The sequence below is a fragment of the Megalopta genalis genome, chromosome 1, assembly GCF_051020955.1.
Source record: "Megalopta genalis isolate 19385.01 chromosome 1, iyMegGena1_principal, whole genome shotgun sequence".
Classification (NCBI taxonomy): domain Eukaryota; kingdom Metazoa; phylum Arthropoda; class Insecta; order Hymenoptera; family Halictidae; genus Megalopta; species Megalopta genalis.
In genome coordinates this window covers 2303766-2321330 of record NC_135013.1, presented here as the reverse complement: position 1 = coordinate 2321330, position 17565 = coordinate 2303766, and the positions used below count along the sequence as shown (strand labels likewise).

Below are 17565 nucleotides of genomic sequence, written 5' to 3'. Positions count from 1 at the left end.
AAATTTATTACTGTTTAAGCGCTTAGTCTGTAATGTAAAAAATTATGCTAAACATTCGTTTGAATTTAACTGTATAGTAAAAATTTAACGATAAAGAATAGTTCGTTAAAAAATAGATGTATTAAAAAAATGTAATTAATGATAGCTCTATCTGAAATTAATTAAATTCATATTCTATCAATTTATTTCAACTTATACCAATTTATTTATAAATAAGGAATATCATAAATAAATAACGAAATTTATTATAAATTTGTTATAAATAATTTGTTATATAAAATTTTATTATATTTGTTATTATATTTACTAATTAATTAAATTAATGTTCTATAAATTTATATCAATTTATGCCAATATATACCGATTGATATCAATTTATTTATAAATAATGAATATTATAAATAAATAACGAAGTTTTTATTATAAATAATTGATTATATAAAATTTTATTATATTTATTATTATATTAACTAATTAATTAAATTACTATTCTACAAATTTATATCAATTTATTTATAAATAATGAATATTATAAATAAATAATGAAATTTAATTATAAATTTATTATATAAAAGTTTGTTCTATTCATTATTATAATATTTATTATTATATATTATATAATAATATATTACAAAATTTATTATAAATAAATAATGAATGTTACAAATAAATAACGAAGATCCATGGACGATTTTCGTTTTTTTCACGAAACGAATCCAAGTTCTACGATGATCCGTCCGCAGCGGAATTTTTGTTCGATAAAAAACGATGTTATTTGATACGGCGCGCCGACCTTCTCTATCTTGTCGAGGACGCTTCCGCCGTTACGGGGATAAAGGAGAAGAAGAGCAGTTTCACAGATCATTGGGATTTTCTGTTGTCAGAGTCGCCGTTGGTGCGCGGGAGGCAGAATGTCGTGACGAAGCCGGAGGATAGCCCTGGAAAAAGCAGCGAGGCTCACTCGAAAGGGTCCTTGAGCTTCCAGACGCAGAACGAGGAGGCTCCTGGATCGATCGGCCAGGATGAGAACGTGTTCCTTCAGGAGGAAGCCACGCGGAGGAGGGAATTGGCGTTGAGGCAGCACGCGTTTTTCCAGCTTCGTTTGCACATCAGACGGGGAGCGAACCTCGTTGCTATGGATAGATGCGGTGAGCGAATATTTTCGTCGCTTTTTTTCTCTCTCTCCCTCTCTCTCTCAATCCTTTGCTTTCCGATGAATTTACACCGTTATCGGCTTTTCTCTTCTTCTCATTCTCCCTCTCGCTCTCTCTCTTTTACTCTATTTTGCTCGCTGTCTCGCTTTTACTCTCTCTCTCTCTTTCTCTCTTTTACTCTCTCTCTCTTATTGTCTTATTCTCTTTTACTCTCTCTCTCTCTTTCTCTCTTTTACTCTCTTTCTCTTCTCTCACTTCTCTCTTTTACTGTATTTCTTCTCGCAGTCTCTCTCTCTTTCTAACTCTTTCTCTCTCTGACTCTCTCTCTCTCTCTCTCTCTCTCTCTTTCTAATTCTTTCTCTCTCTTGCTCTCTCTTTCCCTTACTCTCTCTCACACTCTCCTTCCCTTACTCTCTCTTTCTTTCTCTTACTCTATTTTTCTCGCTGTCTCTCTCTCTCTCTCTCTCTCTCTCTCTTTCTTTCTCTCTTTTACTCTATTTTGTTTGCTGTCTCGCTTTTACTCTCTCTTTCTCTCTTTTACTCTCTCTCTCTCTCTCTCTCTCTCTCTTCCTCTCTCTTACTGTATTTTTTCGCTGTCTCTCCCTCTCTCTCTTTCCCTCTCTTACTCTATTTTTCTCGCTGTCTCTCTCCCTCTCTCTCTCTTTGTCTGTCTCACCCCCGTTTCTTTTTCGTTCCTCTCGCCTTCGGAATTTGCGGAATCGTTTGAAACGGAATGCTCGTTTCGCTTCATGAAGTATATAGTAGATTCTCCCTAATTGGCACTCAGATTGTACACAGAAATGGCCTGTCTATTTGGGAAGAGCAGATACGTTGTTGACAATCGGTAATTATAATAAAAAGGAGCCGCAAGAATAATCGGACGATCGTTTCGCTTCGTCGCAAATTGTCCATTTTTATGCGCAATCGGAGTGCGAATTAGGGAAACTAAGCTACTAAAATGGTTGACGACGTGATCAGAGTGAACCGTGATCGGTCCACGCTTTTTCAATACAATTGAAAGCATGACGGGATTCTTTTTTATTTGAAATATATTACCGTCGGAACGATTTACCCCCGGAACTTCTAGTTCCGGTCTCCCCTATGGTAGAAATGTTTGCTCGATCGTTTCGTTTTGCTTTTCCACCCTTACAAATCTTTCCCTATGTTTTATGTCTTTCCCTTCCCCTTATGTTATCTTAGCACTATCTTGATCTCTTTTACTGTACTTTGATCGCTCTCTCTCTCTCTCTCTCTCTCTCTTTTTCTCTCCTTTTTTCCTCTCTATTTTATGCTATTTTGCTGGTTATCTCGCTCTTACTCTTTCACTCTCGTTCTTTCTCTCTCTGACTCTATTTTTTCTCGATGTCTGTCTCTCCCCCCCCCCTCTCTCTCTCTCTCTCTCTCCCTATTTCTCTCTCTTTAACTCCATTTTTTCTTGCTGTCTATCTCTCTCTTATTCTATTTTTGTATCGCTGTCTCGTTCTTATTCTCTCTCTCTCTCTTTTTCTCTCTATCACTCTACTTTGCTCGTTGTCTTGCTCTTACTCTCTCCCTCTCCCCCCTCTCTCTCTCCACAGCTCTCTCTCTCTCTCAGTTTCTCGCGCTCTATCTTTCGGCTCCACAAGATTTCAAGAAATCCAAGCAATAAGCTCAGATCGCACGCAGCTGAAAAAACACTCGGCAGGCATCCGCCCCATTCGTTCATTATTTTACGGCACATCGCAGTGCCGAGATGAACCTATCATTACATAATACATACATACATACATACATACGTACATACATACATACATACATACATACATACTTCGACCGCCGAACGAACGAGAGAGGATCAGTCGGATGAAGCATCGTACCGCGAATCAAATAGAGAGAACGTCCCTCGAGAACGTTTTAATTTCGCTCGAGGCCTGCGAGAGCCTCCTCGGATCACACAGCGACTGCTACTCTCGCGCTTAAATAATCTCCGTTCGAATTACAGTGATGTCTCTCTAACTGACGCTCCGATTGTTCACAAAAATGAACAATTTTTTGAAAGTGGAGATACGATTATTCGAGCCTTACGCTTCGTTTTTATAGTTACGAATTGTTAACAATTATAAAAAAATGAGCTACAATGCTCGAATAATCGTATCTCCTATTCCAAGAATTGTCCATTTTTGTGGACAATTTGATGGCATAACCTTGAATAATATAACTTTGAATGACATAATCTTGACAATTCGTAACTGTAAAAACGAACCGCAAGGCTCGAATAATCGTATCTCATCTTCCAAAATTATCTACAAAAATGGACAATTCTTGGAAGAGGAGATACGATTATTCGAGCCTTGCGGTTCGTTTTCACAGTTACGAATTGTCAAGGTTATGTCAAGGCTCGAACAATCGTATTTCCTCTTCCCAAATTGTTCACATTTGTGCACAATTCGAACGTCAATTAGGGAGACATTACTGTACAGTGATGTCTCTCGAATTGACGCTTAGATTGTCCACAAACATTGACAATTTTTTGGAAGAGGAGATTCGATTATTCAAGCCTTGCGCTTAGTTTTTATAGTTAGTATTTGTCAACAATTATAGAAAAATGAGCTACAATGCTCGAATAATCGTATCTCCTATTCCAAGAATTGTCCATTTTTATGGACAATTTGATGACATAACCTTGAATGACATAACTTTCAATGACATAACCTTGACAATTCGTAACTATAAAAACGAACTGCAAGACTCGAACAATCGTATCACCTCTACCCAAATTGTCCACTTTTGTGTACAATCCGAACGTCAATTAGGGAGACATTACTGTACAGTGATGTCTCTCGAATTGACGCTCAGATTGTCCACAAACATTGACAATTTTTTGGAAGAGGAGTATCGATTATTCAAAGCCTTGGGATTTGTTTTTATAGTCAGGAATTGTTAAGGTTATGATACAAGGCTTGAACAATCTAATCTTCTATCCCCAAATTGTCCATCTTCGTGCAGAATCTGAGCGCCAGTTAGGGAGACATTACTGTACGCGGAACAACGTACAGTCGTCGCGCGACAAGAAGGTCCCTTTGCGCTAATATTCCCCCCACCCCCACATTTATTTAGCTGCCCAACTGCCGCGGCACTCGATCGCTATTGGCCGAGAACGGCGGCGAAGATCGTCGTCGGTCAATTCATATTATTCGGGAAGCGCGAAGAGATTCGATTGTTTCATAATTTTTACACTAATGTCTCTCTAATTGACGCCCAGATTGCGCACAAAAATGGACAATTTGGGGAGAGGAGATACGATTGTTCGAGCCTTGACATAACCTTGGCAATTTGTAACTGTAAAAACGAATCGCAAGGCTCGAACAATCGTATCTCGTCTTCTAAAAATTGTCCATTTTTGTGGACAATCTGAGCGTCAATTAGAGAGACATCACTGTACAGTAATATCTCCCTAACTGACGCTAAGACTGTGCACAAAAATGGATAATATGGGAGGAGTAGGTATGATTGTTCGAGCCCTGCATCATAACGTTGACATAACCTTGACAATTCGTAACTATAAAAGCGATAGACATACAAATTAAAGTATAAAAATTCGAGAGACATCAAAGTTATCTCCTCTGCTTAAATTGTCCATTTTTCTGCGCAATCTTAGCGTCAGTTAGGGAGATATTACTCTACAGTGATGGAAGAGGAGATACGATTGTTCCCGCCTTGACGTCTCTCGAATTTTTACGAATTGTCAAGGTTATGTCAAGGTTATGATGCAAGGCTCGAACAATCGTATCTCCCCCCCCCCCCAAGTTGTCCATTTTTGTCCAAAATCTCAGTCTCAATTAGGGAGACATTTTTGTACAGTGATGTCTCTCTAATTGTCACTCAGATTGTCCACAAAAATGGACAATTTTTGGAAGGGGAGATACGTTTATTTGAGTCTTGTAGCTCGCTTTTATAGTTACGAATTGTCAAGGTTATGTTAAGGCTCGAACAATCGTATCTCCTCTTCCCAAAATTGTCCATTTTCGTGCCCAATCTGAGCGTCAGTTAGGGAGACATTACTGTACAGTGATGTCTCTCTAATTGTCGCTCAGATTGTCCACAAAAATGGACAACTTTTGGAAGAGATGATACGATTATTCGAGTCTTGCGGTTCAGTTTTACAGTTACGAATTGACAAGGTTATGTCAAGGCTCTCTCCAAATTGTCCATTGTTGTGGACAATTTGAGCGTCAATTAGGGAGACATAACTGTACAGTGATGTCTCTCGAATTTTTATAGTTGAATTTTTATGTCTCTCGTTTTTATAGTTACGAATTGCCAAGGTTATGTCAACGTTATGATGCACGGCTCGAACAATCGTATCTCCTCTTCCCAACACTGTCCATTTTAGTGGACAATCTTTGCGTCAGTTAGGGAGACATTACTCTATGCGCGCTATCCCGGAACTGTTCTTCGGATTCACGCGAACCTTTCTGTTCCAGGCGCCAGCGATCCGTACGTGAAAGTGAAATGCTCCGGTCGATTGCTGCACAAGTCCCGGACCGTTCACCGCGACCTCAATCCAGTTTGGGACGAGAGCGTGACCTTGCCTATCGAAGACCCTTTCCAAGCTCTGACAATCAAGGTAAAATCCCGGCAATCGCATGCGCTCGTGTCGCGTGCCGCCGACGCCGCCGCCGCCGACAGAAGCCGGACGGACGCTCGTTCGGCGTTTCGTAATCATTTATTTAACAAGCCTCGGTTCTCTCCGCGTCGCTCCGCCCCTCGAGATTCCAGCCGGTCTCCGAGAGAGCAGCCCCCTTTTTCGAGCCCTCGGCGCTCGCGTTAATGAATCATTAGCCCCGGAGTGTCTTAACGCATAAACGGCCGACTAATATACATATTTCCTGCAGCATCGTTCTACAACGAGGCCGGCAATTTTCTCGGCACGGAGACAACGATCAATTCTTTAGAGGCTCTCGTCGCTCGAGCGACGCAATTAGAGAAACGCGGTTGCGCTTTGACCGGTCTTCCTCCCGTGCTCGACGAGCATACTCGTCGCGGAAGAGCAAAGCGGCATTTTCTGTCGCGACGAGTATACTCGTCGCGCGTGAAAAGCGCCGGCCATCGGCTATTTAAATCGTAATTTTTAACGGGAAGAAAAACGTGTTCGCAATTTTCAAGGTGTTTTCGAATGAACGATAAATTATAAACGTCGCGTGAAACGGTGTTTTTGAAAATTAATACATGATGTGTTAAACGTTCTTTTAATTAATATGATGTAATACGTTGACGCGCGCGCGCGCGTTTTAATATTCTTTGGATCATTTGAAAATAATTCTCTGACATTTTATGATGATTCTTTGAATCTTTTAATTTTTTTATATCCAGCGTTTAAAGTCACAGCAAATAGTGTTTTCGAAAATTGATACATTAACGTTCGAAAATTCTTTTAAGTAAAATAAAATAATACGTCGACGTTTTAATATTCTTTGGATTATTTGAAAATAATACTCTTACATTTTATAATTCTTTTAATCTTTTAATTGTTTTATATCCAGCGTTTGAAGTCGCGTCAACCGTTGTTTCGAAAATAATACATTGACGTTTTATAATTTTTTGAATCTTTTGAAAATAATACATTTCGTCATTTCGGCAGGTCTTCGACTATGACTGGGGTCTTCAGGACGACTTCATGGGCGCCGCGCAGCTAGAGCTGACGCAGCTAGAGCTCGGCCAGCCGCAGGACATCGTGCTGGAGCTGAAAGACCCGGCCAGGCCGAAACAGCATCTCGGCGACATCTACTTAACAGCGACACTCTGGCCGAGAAATCAGCAGGAGAAGGAGCAAGTAAGTTACCAACCCTTGCCTGATAACTTTGTCACTCCGCAGAACTCTATGGAAACGCAAGAATTCGAAGAAAATTATAAACGTGAACGGTATCGTCGATTTTATACGATTCGCTCGTATTCTCGATTCGATGAAGTCATTGGCGTAGGAATAGAGACGCCTTTTTTTATCATTGCTTCGATAAAATTTCTTCGATGCCTATTTCTGTTTTAAAGAGCAGGAACAGTAATTTCTCCCAGAGATGTTCGGAGGTCGGAATTGAAATAGACAGATCCGAGAATACTAAGACGCGATACTTCGGACATCGCGGCTCGTTTTTATAGAAACTCCGGGCGGTCGGCGAAAAAAGACAGCGGCCAGCATGCCGGTGCACGTTAACGCTTTAGCGGACGCCGACGCAACGGTTGTGCCATGGCGCAAACTGACGTTAACGGCCGCTGGTGCGACACGCGTATCACGCGCAGTGTATTCGGGAAAAGTCGCTACGCGAGGAGTGGGGGCAGGCGACGCACGCGCGAGAGTCCCGCGCAGCAGCGCGACGCATCTACAGGGTGGCACCTATCGTATCGTATTGTACCCGCAACTCCGCGTCGCGTCGCGTCGCCGTCGTAGTTCAGAATTACAATGCTCGCCCGGTAGACGCGCCGTACCGCTGCGCGGGACTCCCTCCGCACGCGTCGCCGCCCCACTCCTCGCGTAACAATTTTTCCCGAATACACTGATCGCGCGCCGCTCGGCACCGGTATCGGTGGCACAAACTACTAGTTATTTCCGATTCGACTGTGAACGACTGCGAAATCGCAATTTACCTCGACGATGTAATAATAAACCTAAAATTTCAATATTTGCGAAGTTTACTGGACAATTGATCGCCGATTTGCAAACTATAATTTAATAATAATTTTGTTTATTTGTAAAATAATAGTTCGATCCGGGATTAAATTAATTTAGTAGTAATTAATATAGTAACATAGTAATGCTAAAGTAAAAACGATGGCCTAACTGGTCTTGCAAGAATTCGCGTCGCGACCCTTAGCATTGGCGTAGCAATAAACTGCATAGGCGTAGGACTAGCACAGGGAAATTCGTAGCAAGCCGAAATTTTGCATTTCCGGGAGAAATTAGTTTATTAGTATTAGCATTGTATTTGATTTAATTCTAGAATTATTTAGATTGTAAATTAATATTTATACCTTTTATGACGAAAGAAATTCAACGATTCGCTTCAAATTTCATTCAGATTTTTTACATTTCCGGGAGAAATTGCTGTATTTTTACTAATCCACGAGCCGTGCACTTTGCAAGCCCGTGACCTACGAACCTTTCCGCCTTCCGATCCGTCGAATCGCGGCCCACCGTGACCCGTGACCTTCGAAATTCAGGCTGAAACTATTGATATTTAACCATGTACTCGCTGAGACGAAACTATGACCCGGTGTGCTCCTGAGACCCGTGGAATCTCTCGATATTTTTCCCATTAAGGTCACTTTCGACGCGTTACCGTGCCCAGAAGCTTGGACGTAAAACTATGAGCAAAGAAATAGAGGGCCGCGGCGCCGCGCCGTCGACGTTGCAGAGACAACGTATTGTTCCATGCTCGTGGATGTGGGCAACCTCGACGCACATTTGCATATCGCCGAGGCGGCGCGGCGATAGGGGCGCGCGCGCGCGCGCGGGGCTGGTTGAGCAACCGTTATCTCTGTGTGTAGTTGGCATAAGCGGCGAGTAGCATTTTAATGAAGGATTTTCAGGCCGCGGGTGACACGTGAGCACGTCGTCGTCCGTTAAGGGGTCTATATTAGGCTACGCTTTCGCCGAATGCATTGCGGAACGCGAGCAACCCCATAAATACACCCCATAATAACCCCATAAATGAACGTTCTAACGAGCGCTGAAGCATGACGTCCACGAACGGATTTCGGAAAGTGATGGGATAATATTATAATATGGGCATTATAATATTATAATTATATATAATAATATATAATAATAATATAAAAATAATATAAAAAATATATACAATAATATATTATATATTATATATATTATTGTATATATTTTTATATTATTATAATATTATTTTATATTATATATATTATACATTATATTTTTATATTATTATTATATTATTTTATATTATATATATTATACATTATATTTATATTATTATTATATATATCATATGTATAATATACAATTATAATTTAACGACACATTTTTTATTATTATATATGCGTTATTATTATATAATAACGCAATAAAATTAATTTAATTCTCAAACGTTAAAGTTTTTTTTGATAAAAATCGAACCAAGTATACTTAAGCTAATTTATCATTTTATTTATATCTTTCTATTCCAACGTATTTCTCGATGTTCCTTTCCCCGACACTTTCCTGCTTCCTATAAAACAAAAAGTACGTTAAAATGTATGTTGAAAACGGAATAATAATAAATAAAATAATAAACGATCTTAAATACTTTTTATCGTACATTTATTTTTCGTATTTTTGTCAGGCAGTTAAAAATACTTGAAAAACATTGATAAACGTTCGAAAATATTTTACAAAGCTTAATAATCGCGAGAGATACGTTTAATACGTCCTCGGATGATTGTCGAAATTCGGTCTCTCGCATAGTTATTCGGAGTCCGACAATCCTGTTTCTGGCTTATCGGGGGGGGGGGGGGGGATGAAAGATGAAACCTTCGGGGATGAAGCTTGTCGACCCCGAAAACTTCCGTACCGGTTTGATTACCCGTTACATCGGCCTCGTCCGGCTTCCCCGGACTATATTCTGTTTCCCAGATTGAAGACAAAGATGAAAGGAAGGAAGTTCGATACACTTCTCGCCTCTCGAAAGCTTTCGAGCGCCGTGCCGTCCGCCATCTTAGCCGACGGGAGTACCAAACTCGCTTCTGGAATTCGTGTACTCTTTACGCTTGCTCCTTAAATAAGTAAAACTATCGTCTGAAAAGCCCGGAAAAATATCAGACTTTTTTCAATTTAAACTGCGCGATAATTTATCATTATTTATTTAACTGAAACATGTGTCCGAAAATCACAGAAGATCATTAAACTTTCGAATTAGATTATACAATAATGTATTATTATTATTTATTATTATTTATTTATCAGAGTCACAGAAAATCATTGACCCTCGAATTTTCGAACTGAACTGCACAATAATTTATTATTATTTATTTATCGAGATCACTGTAAATCATCGATCCTCGAACTTTCGAAATAAACAACGCAATGCTTTATTATTATTATTTATTCGATTAAAGTACGCGTCTCAAGTTGAATCTATTCTCTGAAACTACTTAAAAAAATCACCGTAATTTCATAATTTAGTAATTTAATGGCATCGCGGTTATAAAATTAGAATTTATCCTAGCCTTATAGCCAATAAAGATTAAATTCGGAAAATTTAAAAAAGAACATTATTATAAAAAGAATATTATATTTAAGAATTTATAGTATAAGAATATTATAAAGAATACTATAAAAAAGAAATTGAAATAATTTCTGCGGTACTTTAAGAACTCCGGTCTTATACGAGTTGAATTTTAACCAATCAATAATTAATCAAATTTAAATATAAAAAAAATGAATACATCCTATTCGATAAATACGAGAATTAATTATGCTATACATTATGCTAACAAACTAAAGGCAGAGTTATTGACTACGCCACAGCAACTGGCTCTCCACTACCCTAAATCGACGGTTAGAAATTGGCGAGGTAAACCAGCCGGATAAGATCTCCGGCCGGTTGTTTGATCACGGATCAAAGACCGGGCACACGACGGATGGTCGCACAGATTCTATCTCGAGCACGATAAGCCGCATAATCCGAATACCGCAATTTCTCCCGGAAATTCCAAATTCCGGGTTGCTGCGAATTTCCCTGCGCTAGTCCTACGCCTATGCAATTTATTGCCACGTCGATGCTAAGGGTCGCGACGTGAAATTCCGGAGTTCGAATAATACTATCGTCTCTTCCCAAATTGTCCTTTCTTTTGTTTAAAAGTTGAAGAAAAATTAGGGAGAATTTACTGTACTATGTACGTGCCCGTCGAATAGTGTCACGTGGCCTCCGAATTGCCTCCGAAATATAACTTTACAGTCTGCAAGACTTCTTAATGCCTTGCAAATCTAAATAATTCTAGGATTAAATCAAATACAAAACTAATACTAATAAACTAATTTCTCCCAGAAATGCATTATTGTATCGTCGAGGTAAATTGCGATTTCGCACTCGTTCGCAGTCGAATCGGAAATAACTAGTAGTTTGTGCCACCGATACCGGTGCCGAACGGCGCGCGATCAGTGTAGTCAGGAAAAATTGCTACGTGAGGAGTGGGGCGGCGACGCGTGCGCAGGGAGTCCCGCGCAGCGGCGCGGCGCGTCTACCGGGCGAGCATTGTAATTCTGAACTACGACGGCGACGCGACGCGACGCGGAGCTGCGAGTACAATACGATACGATATAGGTGCCACCCTGTAGACGCGACGCACCGCTACGCGGGACTCTCGCGCGTGCGTCGCCTGCCCCCACTCCTCGCGTAGCGACTTTTCCCGAATACACTGCGCGTGATACGCGTGTTGCACCAGCGGCCGTTAACGTCAGTTTGCGCCATGGCACAACCGTTGCGTCGGCGTCCGCTAAAGCGTTAACGTGCACCGGCATGCTGACCGCTGTCTTTTTTCGCCGACCGCCCCGAGTTTCTATAAAAACGAGCCGCGAGGCCCGAAGAATCGCGGCTTAGTATTCTCGGATCTGCCGGTCTCGATTCCGACCCACCGAACATCTCTGGGAGAAATTACCGTGTTTCGTTCACAGGCGGCTCCTCGAAAATTAGCCCGGCATAGAGTAAATTTGGGGTCGAGTGGCCGACTGGGATCTTCTCAACCTGCACTCGAGGATGATGCGATGGCGCAAATAGCCTGCAGGGCAAACATTAAATACCGTTCGCCGATCCGTCGCCGATGCCGCGGCCGCGGCCGCTTCCGCGTAATGAAATATCGAAAAACGATAAATCCTGTTCTCCATATGCCTCGAGTGTCAACAATTGACACATATTCGAGGCTACAGAACCGGCCGTGTGCACAAGACCGATCGGATTGATCTCGGACCGAGATCAATCAAGAAATTCGTACGTAACCCCATCGCCCTCGAATCGAGAATTCTACCGTCGCGTCGCGTTGTTTTCTCTGTTTCGTTCAATATTATCATTATACTCGAGGCGCATCCACCGTCCACTTTCGCCTTCTTAACCCCTCGCCATGCCATTTCCTTCGTAATTAAAAAATCAAGCGAAAGCTTTTTGGGAAGAGGAGATACTTTATTGTTTATTCGAGTCTTGCGTCTCGTTTTTATAATTGTTGACAATCGGTAACTATGAAAACGAGCCGCGAGGTTCGAACAATCGCATCTTCTCTTCCCAAATTATCCATTTTTGTGCGCAGTCTGAGCGCGAAATTACTGCGATACACTAATTATTCCCGGAATTGCCAAATTTCGGGTCGCTATGAATTTCCCTGTGCGAGGCAAATCGTCCATTTTTGTTTGCAAGCTGAAGGAAAATTGGTGAGAATTTATTGTGTTCGCGTCTTAATCGAAACAAAATGGTCGTTGCTTCGGTTACGAAGCTACGGGGATGTAAAGAATGATAACGATATCCAATGCGAAAAACATCGGCGTTCGTTTCGATTCGCCGACGGCGAATTTGATATCGGCCCGATACTGTTTCAACGATCCATGTCTACACGACCTTTCGCCTGCCGATTATTCCAATCACTGCAGCCGATAACAAATTCGATATGCGAACGCCGCTCGGCTGTCGGCGTGCAGTGAACCTTCTGATCGAGAAATTCGAAAACTGAGGGACGCGTTGGAGAAACTGAATCACCGAAGACGCGAAAACGTCGATAAAATTTGTATCATAATTTTATCGAAGTAAATCTAAAATAAATAATAAAATTTGGTGATATATATAAACGTAGAACATATGAAATTTGTGTCATGATTTGATTTCATTAAAATGTACAAATAATAAATAAAATGTTGTCGTATGTAGAACTCATAAAATTTGTATTATAATTTTGTTAAATTAAATCAAGAATGTATAATAATACTTTCTTCCATATATAAATTTATAACTCATAAAATTTGTATTACAATTTTATTGAATTAGATCAAAAATTTATAATAATATGTTTCCATATATAAATCGTAAAATTTATATTATAATATCGTTTAATTAAAGCTAAAATATATAACAAAATATTGTCATATGTAGAGCTTATAAAATTTGTATTATAATTTTATTGAATTAAATCTGAAATTTATAACAATACTTTCTTCCATATATAAATGTAGAGCTCGTAAAGTGTGTATTATAATTTTATTTAATTAAATCTAACATTTATAATAATACTTTTCCATATATAAATTTAGAGCTCATCAAATTTGTATTACAATTTTATTGAATTAAATCTAAAATATATAATAAAATATTGTCATATGTAGAGTTCCTAAAATTTGTATTACAATTTTATTGAATTAAATCTAAAATATATAATAAAATTTTGTCATATATAAATTTAGAACTCATAAACTTCGTATTACAATTTGATTTAATTAAATCCAAAATGTATAATAATATATTTCCATATATATAAATTTGGAGCTCATAAAATTTATATTACAATTTTATTGAATTAAATCTAAAATATATAACAATACTTTTCCATATATAAATTTACAGCTCAAAAAAATCGTATTACAATTCTATTTAATGAACTCTAAAATTTTTAATAAAATTTCTTCCAATGTAAACGTATAACAAAAAAAACGTATAACAGAATGAACGCCTAAATTGAACAAAAGAAAAAGAAAACAGTAAAACGTTGTTTATACATAGTCAGCAATTTAAGAAGTGTGCGTCAGTCCATTCCCGTCAGCCCGAAGTCAGTTTCGGGCGTGTAGAACCGGTTAAATGTGCACGGAGTATATTTCTGACGGATAGACGAACGAGGAAACTAGGTTAGGAGCCAGGAGCAAACTCGTCGCCGTTACGATATTGACTTTGTTGTATCATTGTCGGGAAGATGCTTTGGAAGTTCGAAGGCCGGTAACTTTTCTCATTGTTACGGTGTCCCCCGCGGCTGATGTTTGATAACTCTTAACGAAATTCGTAAAGATACCCGTTAAATATTTTTCGCCGAGGTTCCCCGCGCCTCCGAGAAATACATAAATATAATAAAAGTATAATAAAATGCTCGGCATCGGCGCCTCGGGGTGAAACTTCTCCGAACTTCCATTTCAGTTTTCAGTCGCGGGTCGCACGAAAAAAAGAGAAAAAAAAAGACGAAAAAAAAGCATTATTACGATTCGTACCGAAAAGATCCGCAAGCATGCTCTAACATCGTTCGCGACTTTATATCGTGATCTACGAGCTTGTTGCGAAGAACTGATCTCGAATAGATCACTTTGCGTGAAGAATTAATTAAAATCAATTTTATGGGAAAACTTCGCTCAAACGAATTTTTGCGTGGAAGCTTAATTAAAAGCAATTTCGTGCGGAAGTTTAATTAAAATCAATTTAGTATAAAAGTTTAATTAAAATCAGTTTTTTCTTTGTATGAAAAGTTTAGTTCGAATAAATTTTGTATAAACATTTAATTAAAATTTGTTCTGTGTAAAAAGTTTACTTGGAACCAGTTTTGTATAAATGTTTAATTAAAATCAGGTTTGTGTAAAAAGTTTACTTGAAATCAGTTTTGTATAAAAATTTAAGTAAAATTAGTTCTGTATAAAAGTTTAATTCAAATAAATTTGTTGTACAAAAGTTTAACTAAAATCAGTTCTGTATAAAACTTTAATTCAAATCAATTTTTTGTATAAAAGTTTAATTCAAATCAATTCTCTATGTTTAATTTTTAATTTATATTTAATTTCAAACAAGTTCTACGCAGTAGTTCAAAGATTTGCATAGAATTAAATTTGCATAAAAATCTATAAGACTGAATTTGTATAAAAATGTATAAAATGAAATTTGTATAAAAATCAAGGAAACTGAAACCATTCAAACATCTTAATTTGTAGTAATAAATCTTGATTTGTACAAAATATAACTTAATTCGTACAATTAAATCTCTCAACGACTAAGGGGCGTAATAAATCTCTATTATTATTATTATCTCTATTGTTATAATAAATTTAATTGTATTTTAATTATTATATTTAATATTTCTTATTATACTATTTAATATTCATTTAATATTCATCGTATATTCCTTTTTTATTCAATATTTAATATTTATTATTATAATATTTAATATTCATCATTTATTCCTTTCTTATTCAATATTTAATATTTATATTTAATTATTATATTACATTTTATTTTATCATTACGCCAGTTTTCGTGGCCGCAATAGCAAAAGCCAGTCGCGAAACGATCACAAAATTGACTTCGCATCTTCTTGTAGACGCACATGCAACACGCCGCAATGTAAACGTACCTCTAATCCGCGCTGATACTTCGTCATCGCCCTCTATGTAGCTTGCAAACACAATGAATGAACCTCGCCGTTGATCGTGGAGGTGCCGCTCGCCAGAGGTTTCCCGGTATGTCACGTTAATGTCATGATCAATATTAGATGAAATGTGTTGGAACTGGCACTCCCCATTGTCGCCGGAAGCATCGCCGGCCTCGCGCGGATAAGATTTTATTTTCGTTCCTCTGCTTGCAGCACGAGCAACGATACGGGGTTCAAGAATAATGCAATGTATACAGGGTGTCCCGTAGTTACGTGAACGCGCGGAAGGAGGTGATTCCCGAGGTCATTTGGAGCAACTTTTTCCTTTACAAAAATTTTCTCCGAGGCTTCGTTCACGAGTTATCGACGAAAGACGCTTGACCAATGAGAGGCGAGCTCGACTGGCGCGAGACGGCCGAGCCAACGAGCGCGCCAAGCCCAGTTCCGTCGATTGGCCCGGCCGCCTAGCGTCAGCCGAGCTCGCCTCTCATTGGTCGCCGTTTTTCGCTAATAACTCGTAAATGAAGCCTCGAAGAAAATTTTTGTAAAGGAGAAAGTTGCTTCAAATGACCTTAGGAATCATTCCTTTCCGGGTGTTGACATAGTTATGTAACACAAAAATAGACCGAAATATATTGTAATATTATAGTATAATAATATTAAATAATATTATAATATATTGTTATATATATCAAGATTATGTCATTGCGTTTTTTTTCTAATAGATGGCGATGCAGCTTTTGCAACCTAACGCAATGACTTATGGGTCAACCGAATACAATGGTTCAACGAGAACATTAATATTGAACGATATGAATTCACCGAGCAAAGAATTCCGACTTAAATGTTACATCGTTGTCCACGCGTAAAAGTAGAAGATAAAAATCGGTGTAAGTGGTTTCTTATCAAACTGCCGGTTAAATGTCTTTATCCTTCAACGGCAACGTGCTATTTTCGCAGCATGAAAAAGTTAACGAAGCACAGTAATTATTTCACAAGTCCGAATAGGTTTCCAGGTCGTTGCAACAATTTTCAGAGCTGGGAAAAAATAGTAAATAGAACGTAACAAAACTATTTTGCAAGAAGAACGTTGTTAGCTGTGTTCGCGTGAACACCGTGTATAAAAGACATACTGTCTAATCAGGGAATTTAATATTACAAGAACAGAAAAGACAGAATTTATTATTAAAATTATTTCAACAATTATTGCAATTACATTTGCAATATAACTATAAGAATTACTTTTGAAAAAGAATTATTGCAATCTTGTTACACCTCGTGTATCTTGCCGAAGCTATTTACGTTAAAAGAAAATATTCGTTTAGGAGATGCGTTAATGTTATTAAGAAATCGTGTTGTATAATAGAATAGAATATAACACAAATATTAATAATACAGTATCATAAATTCAGTGTGATAACTATTTACATTGTACGACACTTTCTGCATCGTTAAGACTTGTAATAATAATAATATTATAATAATAACGTACAACAATAGCAACATTAACATTAAGATATTTCTTAAACTAACGATTTTCGAGATAAACAGGTTCATACGTTTAAAAACGATAGTTTCTTACCTTTTTTTTTTGGCACTCCAAGTAACAGCAAAATGTAAAAAAGCATTGTAGTCAACCTTCAGTAGACTAGTCCCGCTATAACCTAAAAAAAGTTCAACTCACTCGGTCCACTTTTAAAAAAGTTATCGTGTTTTAAACGGTGTACGCCCAATTTCGTAACCGCGTGTTTCCCAAAACGATAGTTTCTTATCCTTTTTTTGTCATCCCAAATAACAGTAAAATGTAAAAAAAAGCATTGTAGTCATCTTTCAGTAGATTAGTCCCGCTATAACCTAAAAAAAGTTCAACTCACTCGGTCCACTTTTAAAAAAGTTATCACGTTCTCAATTTCGTAACCGCGTGTTTCCCCAAGCCAGTCGACGAGGCGCTGCAAGTTCGAAAAGAACACAGAAACGATGTCCGTCACGCGAAAATGTCAGATTATCCAAATCCGGACCACTGTATGCGGAGGTTATGCGGGCAGCAATA

The 17565-nt window shown here is 38.3% G+C and overlaps 1 protein-coding gene and 2 long non-coding RNA genes across 4 annotated transcripts in view; 1 reads left to right on the top strand and 2 right to left on the bottom strand.

Annotated features, from left to right (window-relative positions):
- Nucleotides 1–17565, top strand: part of Mctp (multiple C2 domain and transmembrane region protein) — a 95241-nt gene that overhangs the window by 38113 nt on the left and 39563 nt on the right. For both annotated transcript variants that reach the window (XM_076518658.1, XM_076518668.1), the window contains exons 4-6: nt 885–1148; nt 5618–5760; nt 6775–6966. In XM_076518658.1, coding sequence (XP_076374773.1) covers nt 885–1148; nt 5618–5760; nt 6775–6966 — 599 coding nt within the window. The remainder of the gene's footprint in view (nt 1–884; nt 1149–5617; nt 5761–6774; nt 6967–17565) is intronic.
- On the bottom strand, nt 6632–8736 carry LOC117223611 (uncharacterized). The gene is made up of 2 exons (XR_004490972.2): nt 8288–8736; nt 6632–7012 (listed from the first exon to the last, which is right to left on the bottom strand). It is a non-coding gene; the product is annotated as an uncharacterized LOC117223611 (long non-coding RNA).
- LOC143258810 (uncharacterized) lies at nt 14949–17550 on the bottom strand. The gene is made up of 3 exons (XR_013032693.1): nt 17390–17550; nt 17098–17179; nt 14949–16553 (listed from the first exon to the last, which is right to left on the bottom strand). It is a non-coding gene; the product is annotated as an uncharacterized LOC143258810 (long non-coding RNA).